The sequence below is a fragment of the Macaca fascicularis genome, chromosome 16 (genome assembly GCF_037993035.2).
Source record: "Macaca fascicularis isolate 582-1 chromosome 16, T2T-MFA8v1.1".
Taxonomy (NCBI): domain Eukaryota; kingdom Metazoa; phylum Chordata; class Mammalia; order Primates; family Cercopithecidae; genus Macaca; species Macaca fascicularis.
This window is the reverse complement of record NC_088390.1, coordinates 21116952-21135152: the sequence shown is the minus strand read 5'-3', so window position 1 is coordinate 21135152 and position 18201 is coordinate 21116952. Positions and strand designations below refer to the sequence as shown.

General features: G+C 40.2%; 1 protein-coding gene across 1 annotated transcript in view; it reads right to left on the bottom strand.

Moving 5' to 3' along the window:
• Window positions 1-17971, bottom strand: part of LOC135967808 (cell division cycle and apoptosis regulator protein 1-like) — a 29311-nt gene extending 11340 nt beyond the window's left edge. The window contains 7 exon segments of the mRNA XM_065532191.1: window positions 139-223; window positions 225-376; window positions 12185-12278; window positions 13315-13388; window positions 13761-13897; window positions 14464-14498; window positions 17886-17971. Of these exon segments, the coding sequence (XP_065388263.1) occupies window positions 139-223; window positions 225-376; window positions 12185-12278; window positions 13315-13388; window positions 13761-13897; window positions 14464-14498; window positions 17886-17971 (663 nt within the window).
• Between the last annotated feature and the right edge of the window lie 230 nt (window positions 17972-18201).

Here is an 18201-nt window from a genome sequence, read left to right as displayed (position 1 = left end):
CTCAAAGACTTGATTTTCTAATATAGTAAAATCTTTCAGTTTGACTTTTACATCTAATATTCTGATGGAAATCAACATCAACCTTTATAACCTAGAAGAGTTAACTGAAAGCTTCTAAACCGGGTTGTTACTACAGACCTTCCTTTCATCTCTATCTTCTTTTTTATGTTTATCATCACCTGATTTTCTCCGTTTGGGTTTCGGCTCATCAGTTTCATCATCTTTCTTTTTTTTTAATATTTTCTCTCATCTTTTTGCTTTTCTTATCCTTTTCTTTTTTTTCCTCTTTCTCAGGAAGAGACAGTAATGATTTGTATATATGGACACCAAAATCTCTTTGAAGCATTTCATTGAAAATTTCCGTGAACGATGAAACCTATAAATGATATCAACATGAACCCAGCCAAATTTCAACAGAAACAATAAAGCTAGCACAGTAATTTAGCAAATAAAAACTTGCCACATATAATGATCATGTAAACTTATCGAACATTTTAACACAACCATTAATCCTCCCCTTTCCCCACCATAGGCCCCAGTGTGTGATGTTCCCCTTCCTGTGTCCAAGTGATCTCATTGTTCAGTTCCCACCTATGAGTGAGAACATGCGGTATTTGGTTTTCTGTTCTTGTGATAGTTTGCTGAGAATGATGGTTTCCAGCTGCATCCATGTCCCTACAAAAGACACGAACTCATCCTTTTTTATGGCTGCACCGTATTCCATGGTGTATATGTGCCACATTTTCTTAATCCAGTCTGTCACTGATGGACATTTGGGTTGATTCCAAGTCTTTGCTATTGTGAATAGTGCCGCAATAGACATACGTGTGCATGTGTCTTTATAGCAGCGTGATTTATAATCCTTTGGGTATATCCCCAGTAATGGGATGACTGGGTCAAATGGTATTTCTAGTTCTAGATCCTTGAGGAATCGCCGTACTGTTTTCCACAATGGTTGAACTAGCTTACAATCCCACCAACAGTGTAAAAGTATTCCTATTTCTCCACATCCTCTCCAGTACCTGTTGTTTCCTGACTTTTTAATGATTGCCATTCTAACTGGTGTGAGATGGTATCTCATTGTGGTTTTGATTTGCATTTCTCTGATGGCCAGTGATGATGAGCATTTTTTTTCATGTGTACGTTGGCTGTATGAATGTCTTCTTTTGAGAAATGTCTGTTCATATCCTTTGCCCACTTTTTGATGGGGTTGTTTGTTTTTTTCTTGTAAATTTGTTTGAGTTCTTTGTAGGTTCTGGATATTAGCCCTTTGTCAGATGAGTAGATTGCAAAAATTTTCTCCCATTCTGTAGGTTGCCTGTTCACTCTGATGGTAGTTTCTTTCGCTGTGCAGAAGCTCTTTAGTTTAATTAGATCCCATTTGTCAATTTTGGCTTTTGTTGCTGTTGCTTTTGGTGTTTTAGACATGAAGTCCTTGCCCATGCCTATGTCCTGAATGGTATTACCTAGGTTTTCTTCTAGGGTTTTTATGATATTAGGTCTAACATTTAAGTCTCTAATCCATCTTGAATTAATTTTTGTATAAGGTGTAAAGAAGGGATCCATTTTCAGCTTTCTACATATGGCTAGCCAGTTTTCCCAGCACCATTTATTAAATAGGGAATCCTTTCCCCATTTCTCGTTTTTGTAAGATTTGTCAAAGATCAGATGATTGTAGATGTGTGGTGCTATTTCTGAGGCATCTGTTCTGTTCCATTGGTCTATATCTCTGTTTTGGTACTAGTACCATGCTGTTTTGGTTACTGTAGCCCTGTGGTATAGTTTGAAGTCAGGTAGCATGATGCCTCCAGCTTTGTTCTTTTTGCTTCGATTGTCTTGGCAATGCGGGCTCTTTTTTGGTTCCGTATGAACTTTAAAGTAGTTTTTTCCAATTCTGTGAAGAAAGTCATTGGTAGCTTGATGGGGATGGCATTGAATCTATAAATTATCTTGGGTAGTATGGCCATTTTCATCATATTGATTCTTCCTATCCATGAGCATGGAATGTTTTCCCATTTGTTTGTGTCCTCCTTTATTTCTTTGAAGAGTGGTTTATAGTTCTCCTTGAAGAGGTCTTCACATCCCTTTTAAGTTGGATTCCTGGGTATTTTATGGGAGAAACTTAGTTTTTAGTTTAACTGTGAAGCAAAGATAATAACAGTCCTTTCCCAAAACAAGTCCCCTTCTTGCCTGGGGGCCAGACTCACGATGTAGGATTAACAAATTACACAAGATTAGAAATTGTGGTTTAGGAGTCATGCCACTAAACATGCAGCCAAACAAATTCAGAGTAATTTGAGTAATCATAAAACTCTGGTCTCCTCTACAGCCAGCTCTGCATGAATTTGACTCTTTCTCTATTGCAATTTCTGTCTGGATATATAGACTCTATCTAGGAAGTGGGCAAGGAGAACTTGCTGGCTGGTTACAGGAGTACATAGCAACAATGTGTACTCTTTTCTTCACAACTCAAGACAATTTATCAATCCCATTTTACAAATTCGTTGAATACAGGACTGTCTTAGCAGCTTATTCCAGTGGTTTTCAGTGTAGTCTGTGCATATTTATACACTGTTGGTGGGAATGCAAATGAGTCCAGCCCCTGTGGAAAGCAGTTTGAAGATTCCTCAGAGAACTAAAAATAGAGCTACCATATGACCCAGCAATTTTATTGCTGGGTATATACCAAAATGAAAATAAATCCTTCCACCAAAAGACACCTGGACTCATATGTTTATTACAGCACTATTCACATTAGCAAAGACATGGAATCAGCCCAGGTGCCCATCAATGGTCGATTGGATAAAGAAAATGTGGTACATATACACCATGGACTACTATGCAGCCATAAAAAATGAGATCATGTCCTTTGTAGCAACATGGATGCAGCTGGAGGCCATTATCCTAAGTGAATTAACTCAGAAACAGAAAACCAAATACCAAACGTTCTCACTAATAAATGGGAGCTTATCATTGGGTACACATGGACACAAACACGGGAACAATCAACACTGGGGGGGGCCAGGCGCAGTGGCTCACACCTGTAATCCCAGCACTTTGGGAGGCCAAGGCAGGCTGATCACTTGGAGTCAGGTGTTTGAGACCAGGCTGACCAACATAGTGAAACCCCATCTCTACGCATCTGTAGTTCCAGCTACTCAGGAGGCTGAGACAGGAGAATTGCTTGAACCCAGAAGGCAGAAGTTGTAGTGAGCCAAGATCGTGACACTGCACTCCAGCCTGGGCAACAGAGTGAGACTTCATCTCAAAAACAAACAAACAAACACTGGAGATTCCAAAAGTGGGGAGGGTGCCAGTGGGGCAAGGGTCAGAAAACAACCTATTGGGTACTATGTTCACTACTTATGTGACAGGATCATTAGAAGACCAAAAGGATCGTTAGAAGACCAAACCTCAGCATCATGAAATACACACATGTAACAAACCTGCACATGTACTCCCTGACTCTAAGACAAAACAAAAAAGTAAACCAAAATGGGGTCCCTGGACCAGTAACATCAGCAATATCTGGAAGCTTGCTAGAAATGTAAATTCTCTGCTGCACCAAGACCTCCTGAATGGAAGACTTTGGGGTGATACCCAGAAATCTGTATTTTAGCAAGCCTTCCAGGTGACTCTATTTGAAGCTTTTACTATTTTAAGATTTTTGCTGATGTTTTTATAACAATATTGGTACTTTCAAATTCATATTATCAACACTCATATTTTCATATTCATATTTGTAAAATGTTTCATCCTATACACGAGAAAACACACCTAAGATAAAGCGAGTGGCCTAAAATCACCCAGCCAGTGGGTGAGAAGCCAAAATCTTCCAGTCTGGAATGTTTTTCATTCCATTACATTGAAATGCAGAATTAATGTTTCCTCTACCTAGGCATTAAAGGAGAGAATAGGGTTAAGCTCACCCAGGGAAGGTCACCTGGCTGGCCAGAGAGGTGGCCCCCACCTTGGGAAATTTACTGTTCACAGCAGCCACACAGTTTTAGAGATCTATATTGTCTGAAATCCAAAAGGAGAATCCAACCCTTTCCCAGACAGAGGGATATTAACCAGGCCCAGGGCCACCAGTGTCAGCCTCTTTCAGCAGCTCTTCCCTACTCGATGCCCAGAAAGCCAATTCATAATGGGAATTCTGTTTTTTCCTGCAAAAGGTAAGGAGAAAATGAGTGTGTGTGTGTGTGCACGCGCGCGCACGTGCTTGCTTGTGTGTGCGTTTAGTTACATTACTAAAATGTTAATCAAAATCAAGTTAAAAATGGCCTGATTTGTCCACCTGATAATTGAGCCATTTTGAGGAGCAGAGGAGAGAATGCAGAAAATAACTCTTTGTAAACTAAATAAAGGCAAGCAGCAGTATTATTATCATTTACCTGTAGACATTCACGGTGTTGTAAGTTTTTTTGACTAAATTTTACTAGATTTATGGTACATACCCTTCGGAATTCAAGAAAGCTTTTAGCATTTGGTGTTTAGAGTTCTTTTAGATCTTTTAAAATGTCCTGGAGAATGAACTTGTTAACAGAAAGTTACATCCACACACATTCACTCTTAAATATGTGTTATGGAGTGTCTACCAAGAAATCCCATTGGTTTAGTCGTGGCTGCAACAGCATGGTTTCGGGATAAAGGGAGTCTTTGCAGACAGCAAGGGTGCTCAGATCCAGAGTCCCTGACTCTGTTCTCTGTCACAGCTGTGGTTCTCCACAGCTGCATTGGGCAACTTCCTTCCCTTCCCAGTCTGGCAAGTCCTACCTGGGTTCATTTCTTTCTCATTCATGGTGTCTGGAGCACTTTGAGTATTTTGTGATGATGATGATTATTATTATTGTTTTTCTTGTTCAGGGAAAATTTCCCTTTCTGCCCATAACACTATTATTTTTGGGCCACTTGTCTAGACTGCGACTATTCCCACCCATTCCCTACCCACTCATTGCCTCTTCAGTCCCTGCACATTGAGGACACCCCACTTCCCTGACACCAGCTTTCCTTGGTTAGAAGTCACACATTTGGGTTTTCATCATCATTATTTTTTTACCCTTCCTAAGTGTTTTTTGAGTGCAGAAATGTGCACAAAATTTAGAAAAGATAAATTGTCTACTTTTATTTTGAACCAACTAGTATTTAGTTTATGAAAGTTGAGAATTCAAAACTCCAGTTGTTTTTGAATCTTTAAAGTTCAGTTTACAAACTTTCTTATTTTATTCTATTCTATTCTACTTAGCAGATTTTCACAATAATTTCTAAAGGGCCTGGGAATAATGTTGGTTCCATTTACAGACCTAGATAAACCCCATCCATCCTAGTATATTACTCTACTAAGTTAGCATTTCTACATCTTAAAGTTTTTACTTTAATTTTGTTATCTGTCTTAACAAATAAAACTTTCCCTCATCCTAAATAACTATTATAAATATAAAAATACACTTAATAAGGAGAGCCTTAATTATCTTTGATATTCTAATATAACGCCCAGACTTAGCATGATTTTATCTTAAGACCTGAAGTTTAAGTCAATGACTCAAACATACATTTTAAATGAACATTATAAGATTGGCAGTTCAACAGGCCAAATCATTCCAAGTACCTCAAAATGTTTGATTTGAGAAGTTTTTCATGAGAAGCACATTAAATGCATATAGATTTGATGGCCAATGTTTATTGAACACCTTTTTTGTGTGTGTCAGGCATTCTTCTACATTGTTACTATTATTATTCTTTGAGACAGGGTCTCACTGTGTCACCCAGGCTGGAGTGCAGTGGTGTGATCTTGGCTCACTGCAACCTCTGCCCCCTGGATTCCAGTGATCCTCCTGCCTCAACCTCCTGAGTAGCTGGCACTACAGGCATATGCCACCACACCCAGCGATTTTTTTGGTATTTTCTTGTAGAGATGTTTCACTATGTTGTCCAGGTTGGTCTCAAACTTCTTGACTCAAGCAATCTGCTTGCCTTGGCCTCCCAAAGTGCTGGGATTATAGGCATAAATACATTATTTTTTTTTTAATGAAAAATTTTTAAAGAAAATTTTAATGGTGGGATCTTGCTACATTGCTCAGGCGGAACTCAAAATCCTGGGCTCAAGTGATCCTTCTACCGCAGCCCTATGAGTAGCTGAGACTACAGGTGCACACCACCATATCTGGCCTCTAGATTCTGTTTTAACACAAATAATATGCCATGATTTTCAGGCTCTTAAAATTTTCTTTGGTAATGCTATATTTTCCCGAGGTTAAAAGATGCTTCCCAATTTATGGAAGATAGTTAATTCAGGTTACTTAAGACTGGAGTCTTGTGAATGATCACAATGGAATACATGGAGCCCCTTGTTACAGTTGTCATTTCATGGACTTTGAAATGTAATAAGGGTGGGCCTCTTTGGTCCTGTAGCTCATTCCTCTGGCTTGAAGTTTTATTCACATAGCTCCTCAGTTCTTCTCTTTATTCACAGAAATCTGCAGATTTTATCCAGGTTGATCACCTGATGGAACTTAATTTTTTTTTTGTTTTGTAAGAGTTGTAAATATATTTTTTCCTTGACTTCTTAAGACCATTGTACCATCTAAAGACAATTGATGGAATCTCAAGATATTTAAAAGTATAGTTTCTATTAAGTGGTAAAGATTTTTTTTCTTGATGTGATTCTGCATTCTTTCATGGTCTTAAGACCTTACAACTCTGATGAATATTTAAGATGATATTCAGTTGAATTTTGGATAGTATTTAAGATGACATTCAGTTGAATTTGGATAGCTCACTTGGCTTTCTCTGACCTGCTGTTACAATTGATGAGGCCATTCTAATAACAGATACACATATGCAAACATTTATGCACAGTGGGGAAAATTTGATCTCACAGGCCTAGTTTCCACTTTCTCTCTTCAAAAAGTGGAACTTTGGTTGGAATAGAAAGAGAGGAATTGAACTTTCTTTTATTCCCTTGTGGATTATGTTGGAGAGGTAAATCAATATTAAGAACTGTATGTAAGAAAAAGGAAATTCCAAAATTTACAATGGAATATATTGGTAAAGGATAGCATAATTTTAGCCATTTCCAACTCGTCTTTCTTTCAACATTCATTACCAAATATTTACTGAGCCCCTACTATGGGTCAAGTATGGTTCCAGGTGATTTGAGATATACAAGTGAACCAAATGAACAAAGGCAGATGATACACAATCACCATAATACAATGGTAATTTATATAATATCCCAGAAAAGACGAAATGCTATGGCAACAGGGAACAGTGGAGTGGGGTAGTGGGGGAAGAAGAAAGGCAGTGGTTACCATTTAAATAGGGATGTCTGGGAAAGCCTCACTGAAATGGGATAATTTGAGCAAAGATATGAAGAAGTAAAGGGAGTTAGCTATGCAGATATGTAGAGGAGAGGTTTGTAGGCAGAGAGGAGCTGCAGCCAAGGCATAATTGAGGACAGCAAGAAGCCATTATGCCGGATCAGGGATGAGGAGAGCTCTAATGGGGGCAATTCAAGGAGGGCCTGGTGGCCTTTATGGGTGTTGGCTCTTCCTCAGAGGAAACTAGGGAGCCATTGTAGGGTATTGGGCAGAGCAGTGACATGATCTGACTTATGTTTTCAGAGGGTCATGTGTTTGGAATAGACATTTAAGGAGCTACACAGAATCACAAATTGTCTATGATCTAGGTGAGGGAGAATGGTTTGAGCCAGTATGGAAGCAGTAGAAGGAGTGAGCAGTGGTTAGGTCTGAGGTAGCCTTTGAAGGTAGAGTCAAGAGCATTTTTGACATTGGATATGTGATATGGTGTGTTTTATTTATAAAACAAACATATAGTTTGCTGGAATATTTCCAGCTCTGTCTATTGAAGGAACTAAGACAGATTTTTCAGCTTTTGAATGAAAGTGTCAAATTGCAGTGCATGCAATTTTACATTTTACTCATTTACAACTTGTCATTTTATTCGTGGTTGTGAATGGCTCAGACTTTATGATATGTGACCCAGAAACGGTTTCAAAGACCCCAACAAAACCTACTCGTATTCCACATTGAGATAATCATTTAAATTGAACAGAAGCACATTCTTCATGGTCTTTGGAAGCAGCTCAGCCCTTAATGATTGGGACTCAAACAGAGGCAACACAGTTTTCATTTGAATGTGTTATTCAGATACAGCAATGATAAAAAAGAATATTGAGCTGGAGGTAATTTTTAAGCATTTTTTTCTGATAAGAAGGATATCTGCTTATCATTTAAAGAGACTCAAATTGTTACAGAAATATATAATAGGGAAAGGGAGACTCTCCTGTAATCTTGCCCAACAGTTTGTTGAAGATGCTAAAGGGAGAAAAGACAGCTGGGCTGGAACGCGTCTGCCTGCAGACGTTTTGAAACCCCTCTGAAGTTTAATCAAGGGAGTCGTTGGGATTGCTCTGGCCACACACAGACTGTAATTCGTTTGCGCTTCGGCCTTGATTTGCTGGCCCAGGCTGATGCATTTCTGAGTGCCCAGGAGAAGCACAGCAACTTAGCCCCCGCTAGGCGAGGGATGCCCAGCAAGTCCCAGAAAGGTTCTGTTCGGTCCAGTGCAGGCAGCGCCGTGAGGCTCAATCTGACTGCTGCTGGCTCTTCTCAGGCCCACCGCCTCTCTGTTCCAGACCGGGAGGATTTGATGCCCTTCAAAATGCAGAGTCTATTGATCTGTTTTCTAGGCAACGAATGCCGAAGCCATGTCCACTAATGTGACTGCAGAAGGTTAAATATGGATTTGGCAAGAATTATGAGCTGCCCACAAATGTTTTAGAGATGGTCTGAAATGCAGACATAGAGAAAGGGGCAACTCAGGGGCGGGTTTTGTGGGCACCTGTGCATCTCCCAAGGCGAAAGTTATGTCCTCTGTATTTAATTGGCTTTGCAGTATGCTGGATCTTCAAAATACAATACCCATAGCTGAAAAATTAGTATAAATGGGAGGAACACAAACAATGTCAAAGACAAAAAAAATTCTCTTTACACATGTCTTACACATTTTTGATATTTTGCGTGTATTAATCAGTCACCCTGTCATTCTCCTATTGCACTCGAGAAGGTAGAGTATTGAGAGACAGAGAAAGAACATAAAATCTTCTGTAGAAGGCAGACTTTTAACATGTTGGGACAAAGAGAACAAGAATTTAGCAATATGTTACAAAGTGACAGATTTAGAAAGTTCTTTGTCATTTGATCTTCAGGCTTTTTTCTCCTCTTGCTTTTTATACAAAGCGTGGGCAATAAAAATAGTTCTGTTGGTTTTCATTTTGAGTCTGGTTTCACATCTGTCTTTTATGTGGTGGTAGCTGTAGTATGCTTGAATTCATAGAAAATACCTCAGGGAATGCTTACAATCTACTCTTGGGATATTTTCTAGATTTTTGTGTAATAAAATGTGTGTGCATATGGCCTGATTATATTAAAGTGGATTTTTGCTGAACATTTCAGCCTCGGAAAACCTAGGTATGAATCTTGACTGTAATATCTCCCAGCCATGTAACCAGTAATAATATTACATCGCCTCTCTCAGGTCACATTTTTTTATGTGTAAAATGCTGATAACCACAAGTCACTCACATGACATGTCACAGGGTTGCTTGGTGTGTTACAAGAAAAATATATGAGGTAGTAAATTGCAAATGATAAAGCCCACTAAAGACTAATTATTAATATTGAAATATTTCTACCTTTATTTGAATATTACCATTAAGAGAACCTGTTTGAGAAAAAGTCCTAAAACGGAGTTTGGAGCTCTCCTCGAGTAAAAGAGATGTGGAAATGATGGGAAAGTTCAGGCTTCTGGATTTAAGCATTAGCCCTGGAGACAAACTAAAAAGGGAAGGGAAGTTTTTCTAAACAGGCTTACGGATAAGTAGATACCTCAGAGATGTGTCTTTGACTTTTCAGGCTGCTGTAATTGATTTATTGTGTCTGTGTGAAGTTTGTGTGCAAATGTGATATTAACCTGTAATTATACTCTAGAAGTGTGAATTAAATAGGCAATTAAATGTTATGAGACTGAAAGGTGATGCTATCCCAGAGGTATGGTTTTGTAGGATCAGACTTCTATTGTGTGTGCTGGTTTCCAGAATTAAAAACAGCACCTTACTCCCTCGCCAGCTCCACTGGAAAAGTAACATGGGTCTGCATGATTTAGAAAACTTTCTCTTCTGCTGGTTATAGGGTGGGGCTTAAAATGAAAAATGAAACACTGCTTGTCTCGATGATCATATCTAAAAGCATATGATGTGCCAGCAGATACAGGAACAAGAAGTTCTGCTGGGTTTTTCTCTGGCTTTTTTAAGAGGGTGAGGTAGAGATAATATTCTTTCATCTTCTGTACAGTTCTAAGGGCATTGTGGATTCTCAAAAATTACTAAACTACCCATGACAGTTTCAGATCTGTGGCACGGATGGTTTAATAGATTTCACCAGTTATTTGCTTCCTGAATGAATATTCAGCTTTTGTCAAGTTCAGGAGAAGAGAGCACTTTAAAAATCAGGAGAGTGACAAAGCATATTTAGTTTGTGGATGAATGACAGTAACTGCAGATGCAGCAAGTAGAACCAAATCAAAAAGTCATTAGAAATGCTAGTTGATGCTAATTGATTTAATGTGTTGGAATATCTGAGAGTTCAAAAGTAGCTTCAAATAAGCTGCTTTGTGATTGTAAGCCAGCTTCATACTTACCAGATGGGAAACTTTGGGAAGGTTGCTTAGTCTCTCTGAGCCTCAGTCTCCTCATTTGCAAAATGAAGGTAGACCTATTGTAAGGTTTCCATAAATTATTACAGTTAAGGTACCTGAAAGTATACCTAGAACATCACACTCACTCATTAATGCCAGCTATTATTTAAATATTTTAGCAAAATAATTTAAGCAAGGAAATCTCTTCATATACTGAAATTCCTTGTAAAGCCAGAATAAAAACAATGTGTTCAAATTCTTTGGTTGGCTTTTTTTTTTTTTTTTTTTTTTTGGACAGCACCTTGCTCTGTCACCCAGGCTGGAGTGCAGTCATATGAGCTCACTGCAGCTTTGAACTACTGGGCTCAAATGATCTTCCCACTTTAGCTTCCTGAGTAGCTGGGATTACAGGCACATACCACCATGCTTAGCTAATTTTTATTTTTTTATTTTTAGTAGAGATCAGGTCTTACTATGTCGCCCAGGCTGGTCTTGAACTCCTGAGCTCAAAGAATCCTCCCATCTTGGCCTCCCAAAGTGCTGGGATTACAGGAGCCTCCGTGTCCAGCTCTCTGTTGGCATTTGTATTATGACATTTGGCACAATTGTTATGTTAATAGACTTGCTGAGAAAAAAGGGTATTGTGCTAGGTGAACCCAGGCTTCATTTTTCCTGCATCCCAGCCCTCATTGTGATTTAAAGAGGGACACTGACATGTAACAATAAAAGATAATGCTGATGTGTAACCACTGGGCTTGAAATGTTCCTTACACATGACGTAAGACAGGCGTGCAGCAAATTCCCATTAGACAATTCATTTTCAAAACAACCTCTGCTATTGCTATCCCAGTTGCATATACAACATATATGGCATCTGGCAAAAACCATATCCCAAGAGTCTCTCTATCTACGTGGAACTGACTCCTTCTTCATCCTATCAGACATACCTCTTTCTTTCATTTTTTCTGTTTCCTCCTTTCCCTCTCACAGTTTTACCATACTCTTTGTTTTCTTTAATTTTTTGTTCTTTTTCTCTGTCATGTCTGAAGTTTTCCAAAAAAAGTTGTAGCCATCCTCTATTACCAATTAAGTGACAGAAACACAGAAATTAGGCTGTCCTTAGCAGAGTATGCTTTACTCAATAAAGAAAGGAGAGCATAATTTGGCCCTTCTGAATGTTAAAGTCACTGCACATATCTTTTGTTTGAATTCATCATGGTTTCCGGTAATTGTTGAGGTGAGGGTTAACTTATTTATTTCTGTAATTCTTCCTGCCAGCATATGAAGACAGCAAATGGTAACTTGATCCTAGCCAAAGACTCCAAAAAAAAAAAAAGGAGGTAGTGGTGGGTTGTGCTTCTGTTGCTCTGGGGTTATACATTTCTTAGTGCTCTTTGGAAAAATAAATGGAGATACCAATAGGCATAATTATCACAAAGCAAAGGAGGGAAGGAACAATGAAACTGACATGAGAAGAACTGCGCATAGGTTGGCACTTCCGAACGTGGAAGTGTTGCTGCTGGGGAGGAACAGAACATACCGCTTTGGGCTGAGCTCTAATCCTGCAGAACAGGAGACCCAGGGAGAAGGGGAAGAAAACGTGAGTGTCGCACAAAAGAAGCAGAAAGAAAATGAAGCAGTTTCCAAGGAACAGGTGACTAGGACTCACCTAGTTGTGAAAACAGATCAGCTTCTTTTCTGAGTTCTGTTTTACTATTGAATAAAGTATAGTGACTCCTTAGACACTGCCACAGAACCTTGTCATGATGAATTGTCCTTCTCCTTAGCTTGCAGTAATGGGATTGTATACTTCCTTCTCTAGCTAGACTGGCAGCCCGTCCCCATGTGCTATTCCTCAAGTTGTGCAACTGCACAGCCATATTTTCTTCCTTGTTCAAAGAGTGTGCATGTGGCCTTGGAGACTTCACTGTTTTGAGCTGAAGTCAGTCTCTCTTATTCTGGTCTCAAGTTTCAGTGGGTATCTCCCTGTATTCCAGGCACATTTTCCAGTTGTAATTTTTTCTACTTTCTACAATGCTTAAAAGTCAATGGGAATTGATCAAGATGTAAGAAAAACTGAGTTGTCTTTGGAATGCTTTCACGCTTTGTGATGGCCTTCTTAGAATTAGGACATGGAGAACGTGTCTACCTCTTTAGGGCCCACACTAGGATGTGTGGGACTCTGGGCAAGTATTATTTTGTGTGGGTCTCCCATTTATACAAGCAATTCCTTTGAAAAATGTTTTGCAAAATTTTAAACATATATGAGGTTTAGTGGTTGATCACTGAAGATTTAGAATGACGGGTAAAGAGGTGCTGATGTATTTGTTTATTGTCCAGACTACTTGATAATTCTTTGTACCATCCCGACACTACCTCTTTCCTTCTGGATCCAGAAATCATCTCTTCATATTAGTTATTGTCAAATGTGCTGTTCCTGGGTAATTCATATTTCCCACTGTGAGAAAAGGGTAGCAATTTTGTTACTATTCAAGACCTATAGCTTGTCAGAACCTGTTCGTGTTGAGGCATTCTGACTCTTCTTGCCTCTAAAGTCCCCAATGCTATTTGTTTCGTGCTGGCTACATCATTACTCACGATGCTGTACCATCTATCCTGCTGCCTGTGAATACTGGCTTCCGATGGCGTTTTAAGAGGTTATGCCCGTATTTCTTTGAAGATGACCACAAATGCACAGAGTATGCAGGAAAATGTGCACAGTCATTTATTTTATGGTCATGTTAAATTTACCCTTTGGAACTTTATGGTATAAATATAGGACAACACATTTTCCAACCATGTCTTCTCTTGAACCCTTGAGGCTGTAATGACAGCATTCCTAAAATGTGATCTCTTTTCATGTTGACTGCACCCCTGGTTTCCTCACACTGTTTCCAGTGGTGGAGCAAGAAGAGTGATCCCATTTATGCAAGGAATCCCTGACCCTTATCTCTCTCAGCTTAACCTGGGAGGGCCAGGCACCGCATCAGCTAGAGGAAAGAATGAACATGGATTGGAAGAGCCTGCTGGTGTTGCAGAACAACCATCTGGAAAGCCCTTGGAGGAGGTGGGTGAAGCCACCCTCGAGCACTGTGGTGCAGCCTGCAGAGGAATGGGGCGATGGCCCTGGGTTTCAGCAGCAGCAGGTGCACAGCATAAACCTTGCCTGCCACGGCGGGTGCTGCAGAGCAGAGGCAACACCACAGTAGCAGCAAGGGGGATAACTGAGGAGGCAGGAAACCTCGCAAGCAGCTCGAATCCAAGGGCTGGCTGATGCCTGTTGGAAGCCCAGGGTCCTGAACTCATCCTGTGACCGAGTGAGTGAGAATCATTCAAAATCAGGATGTCAGCACCATTCTGGTGGCCCAATCACACACCATCCCATGACAGCAATCCTGTGCCAGTCAGCAGAATCAATCCACTCCCTAGGCTGCTTTTCTAGAACTGGAAGTCAGTCCCAGGGCCCCAGGATGACTTTGCAGGCACGATTTCTGGAGCTCTTTGGAATGTCAAGCCCACCTCGTGCATAAGAAAGTGGTTTGGAAAGAACTCTAAAGGGGAAGGAAAGGGGACTGGGTACAAGCAAATCCCCATTTGAGCTCAGGAAACCTGCCCAGACCACACTACCAGCTCCAGCCAGGCCCAGGAACCAGAGGGTTGGGGGTGGGAGGGGTTCTCAGAAACTATCATGAAAGACATTTTCATGGGCCCCTGAATCGTGAGGACTGAGGGAGGAGCCCAGCTCACCTGGGTCTAAAGCGAGCCCTGCTGTTTGTTTCTTTCTGCAACAAAAAAGAGTGGAAAGGATGAAACAGAGGGTAGGCATGGAAGAGATGAGGTCAAGTATGAACTGCTCTTGGAAGCCTGAGTCCTGATAAGGGCTATCCACAGGTTGGCCCCTATTCAAGGGCTAACAGTTTTTCATCAAATAATTGAACTAATATATAAACAGTTACAGCAGCAGCAACAGCAGCAACAAACGCTTCTATAATGAAGCTCTACCAATTCTGCACTGGTGGGAGAAAACGCAAGAAAGGACATTATTTGGTCAATGGACAAAACTAGAATATGATTGTTAGAGTAGAAAAAATCATTGTATCAATGCAAATGTATGAAGTTGATAAGCCCATGGTGGTTGTAGAAAAGAATATCCCTTAGGATACACTGAAGTATTTAGGGGTAAAAAACAATGTTCAGAAAAAAATTATCTATTTATCTGTCTGTCTATCAATCATCTGTCAGTCTATTAATCTACTAATCTATTGATCATCTATCATCTATTGCAAATGACAAAGCAAATGGGAATAAACTGTTAACAGCAGCAAAATCTGGGTAAAGGCTAAATGGATAGATGGTCTTTGTACTATTTTTATTTTTGTGACTTTTTGTAATGTTAAAAATTATTTCCAAATAGAAAGTTAAAAAGGTTACCTCAACACAATGTATCAATTTTGGTAAAATTAGTTATAACAATGTTTTCTTTCCTTCCCTTCCCCCATCCTCCCTTTCTCATCTCCCACCCCCTTTCTTTTCTTCCTCTTTCCATTTTCCCTTGGCATCATATAAATGAATACAGTTAGGAAACTTCTGGCATACTGGCATGTTCCACAGATTAAAATAATTTAAAATTAAAGAATTAAAGGGAAGTATCGGCTAGATACAGGATGGGTAAGATGACAACAGAGTTGCAAGCAGAGGCAAGAGGATCCAGAACTTGACTTTGTGTTTCTATAGCTAATACAAAAGTTGTATAGAGAACTTGAGTAGAAGAATCACAATAGGCTGGGCGCAGTGGCAAATCCCAACACTTCGGGAGTCCGAGGTGGGCGGATCATCTGAGGTCAGGAGTTCGAGACCATCCTGGCCAACATGGTGAAACCCCATCTCTACTAAAAACACAAAATTAGTTGGGTGTGGTGGTGTGCAGCTTCCCTTCCCTTCCCTTCCCTTCCCTTCTCTCCCCTTCCCTTCCCTTCCCTTCCCTTCCTTTCCCTTCCCTTCCTTTCCCTTCCCTTCCCTTCACTTCCTCTTCCCTTCCTTTCCCTTCCCTTTCTTTCTTTCCTTTCTGGCTCTATTGCCCGGGCTGGAGTACAGTGGTGCAGTCTCAGCTCTCTGCAACCTCTGCCTCCCGGGCTCAAGCAATTCTCCAGCCTCAGCCTCCTGAGTAGCTGGGATTACAGGCATGCACTGTCATGCTTGGGTTCTTTTTGTGTGCATTTTTAGTAGAGATGGGGTCTCGCCATGTTGTCCAGGCTGGTCTCGAACTTGTGAGCTCAGGTGATCTGCCCACCTAGGCCTCTCAAAGTGCTGGGATTATAGGTGTGAGCCACCGGGCCAGCCTAGAATGTCCTTATTTCTAATCTAATGGTTGCCAAGGGCATCACAGCATGCCATAGTGGTTAGTAATGTGGGCTCCGGGAAAAAAGAGTTTGAGTTTAAGCTAAGCTTTTGCACTTCCCACCTGGGTGATCTTGGATAGATGGCTTCATTTCATCATGTATCAGCTTCCTCACCAGTAAATGGCATCTGATAGGAATATCTTCGCCTGAAAGTACCAGAAAGTATGACTTACAGTAGCTTAAACAAAGAGAAACCCAAAGAGCAGGTGCTGTTGATCAATAGTGTGAGAGAAATGAGGTTTTTTGTCTCTGCCATACCGTGTGTGCGATTCTACTTTTCATACAAAAAGAAGGGAAAAGAGACATGGGAGAATTTTAGCTGAGTTGGCCTTTTTGTCAGAAAATCAACACTTTTCTCAAATTTCCAATAAGCAGAAACTCACTTATGGGCCTGATTTGTGTCTTCTGACCACCTTTGCTTGAATTTGGGAGAGAAAGGAGATTATAGATACGGCTTAAATCAGACAATCAAGAGCATGGGTTATAGTGTGTTACAGGATTCTGAATATTAAATGAGCTAACGGCTGTAACGTTCTGAGAAAAATTCACAAGTGCTCAATTGTTAGCTTGTTAACATATTCGTAATACTAATAGAAGTAGAATTTTTGTGTACATATTGCAAATATCAGAAATAATTTTGATAAAACCTGTGGAAACGGAAAAAGGATGAAGTCAACAGCTCCCTCCTTAGTTTCACTCTTGGAGAAGGCTTAGAAGGAAGTGAAGCATTGAGGTGTAAACCACCTGCGTGCTTACAAACACCAGTGATTGACCCCTCTGTAGGCCAGGTAGGAGTGTGGGGCCTGCTACGATTGAGAAGGGCTTGTAGATTTCAAAGAGGATGCTGGGATTCCAAAGTAGCACAAGTGGCTGCACTTATTCACTTATTTTGATTGTAATAATATATGTGGTCATCAGTTTCTTCCTTATTTTCCATGTGGATGGGCTATATTTATTTTCTTGGGGTTGGCTCAAAGTAGACACAACAATCTTTGCCTTGAACATTTTCAGTGAGCCACGTTGCCCCTCCTGGCAGTGGGGGTGCTTTGTCTGTCCACTGGGGCTCCATGGACACAAGTACACCCACATTTTATTGGTGGCTCTTTTCCAAGTTGCTAGCTTGGCGCTTTTCAAAATGTGCTGAATGGCTGTTAGGAACTTGTCTCTGCTGACTCTACTGGGCTCAGTTTCAAATCTCTCCTAATCCACTAATGAACCTTTATTAAAGTGGGAGACAGAGGGTCAATCAGTCTTTGGATGCATTATTAAAATAAAGTAGGAGCAATGAAATGATCAAAAGAGAACAATAACAAAGGAAAGCTCAGTCTCTCCACCACCCTCTATTCAGTTCTTTAAAGCTGATATTTTGGGGGAAGAAATGTCAATATTATTAGATTAGTTTTCAGTAGTCTTTAATTTTGTTTTATTTTAACTTTAATTTTGTTTTATTTTTCAGGGAAGCTCATGAAGAGACTGTCATTCACCAGCAAACCCCTGCCCCCTCACTTTTTCTTTTTTGCAATTGGAAATTCAGGTTGAACTGCTCTGTAGCTATTCACTCACTTCTGCTGGTCAAAGGCCCAGGAGGATTTAAATGACTAAATAGGCCATAAAATGCCAAACTTTTAGAAGTGTAAAAAATGTCTGCTGGATCAAACAGTCATCATGAACCACCCTTAGATTCCTCTGCCACCCACTTTGCTCCCTGTGTCTGGGATACCCTGAGTCCACAGTAACTCTGTGCCAAACTATAAAGAAACTACCATGTACCTTTTCAAAAATGTCCACTTGTCCTTAAAGTCACGAATCAAGGAAGAGATGGCTTCCAGATATGCAACTCGACTTCCGATAGCCATCACCCTCTAAAATTTCCCTGTGTTTTCACTGAAGTTATGCACCCACTTCTGCTGGTTCCTGGCTCATATAAACATTGAGAAGTAACTTTCCATTAGACCCAGAGGATAGACTAGGACAGACTTCTGAATGTCTGAAAATTCCTGGTCCTCAACAAATCTGTGTTCTGCTCAATAATTTATTTTGTAAGAAGTAGTTATAATAAGTCTAGTCATTAAATCAAAAGAGAAAA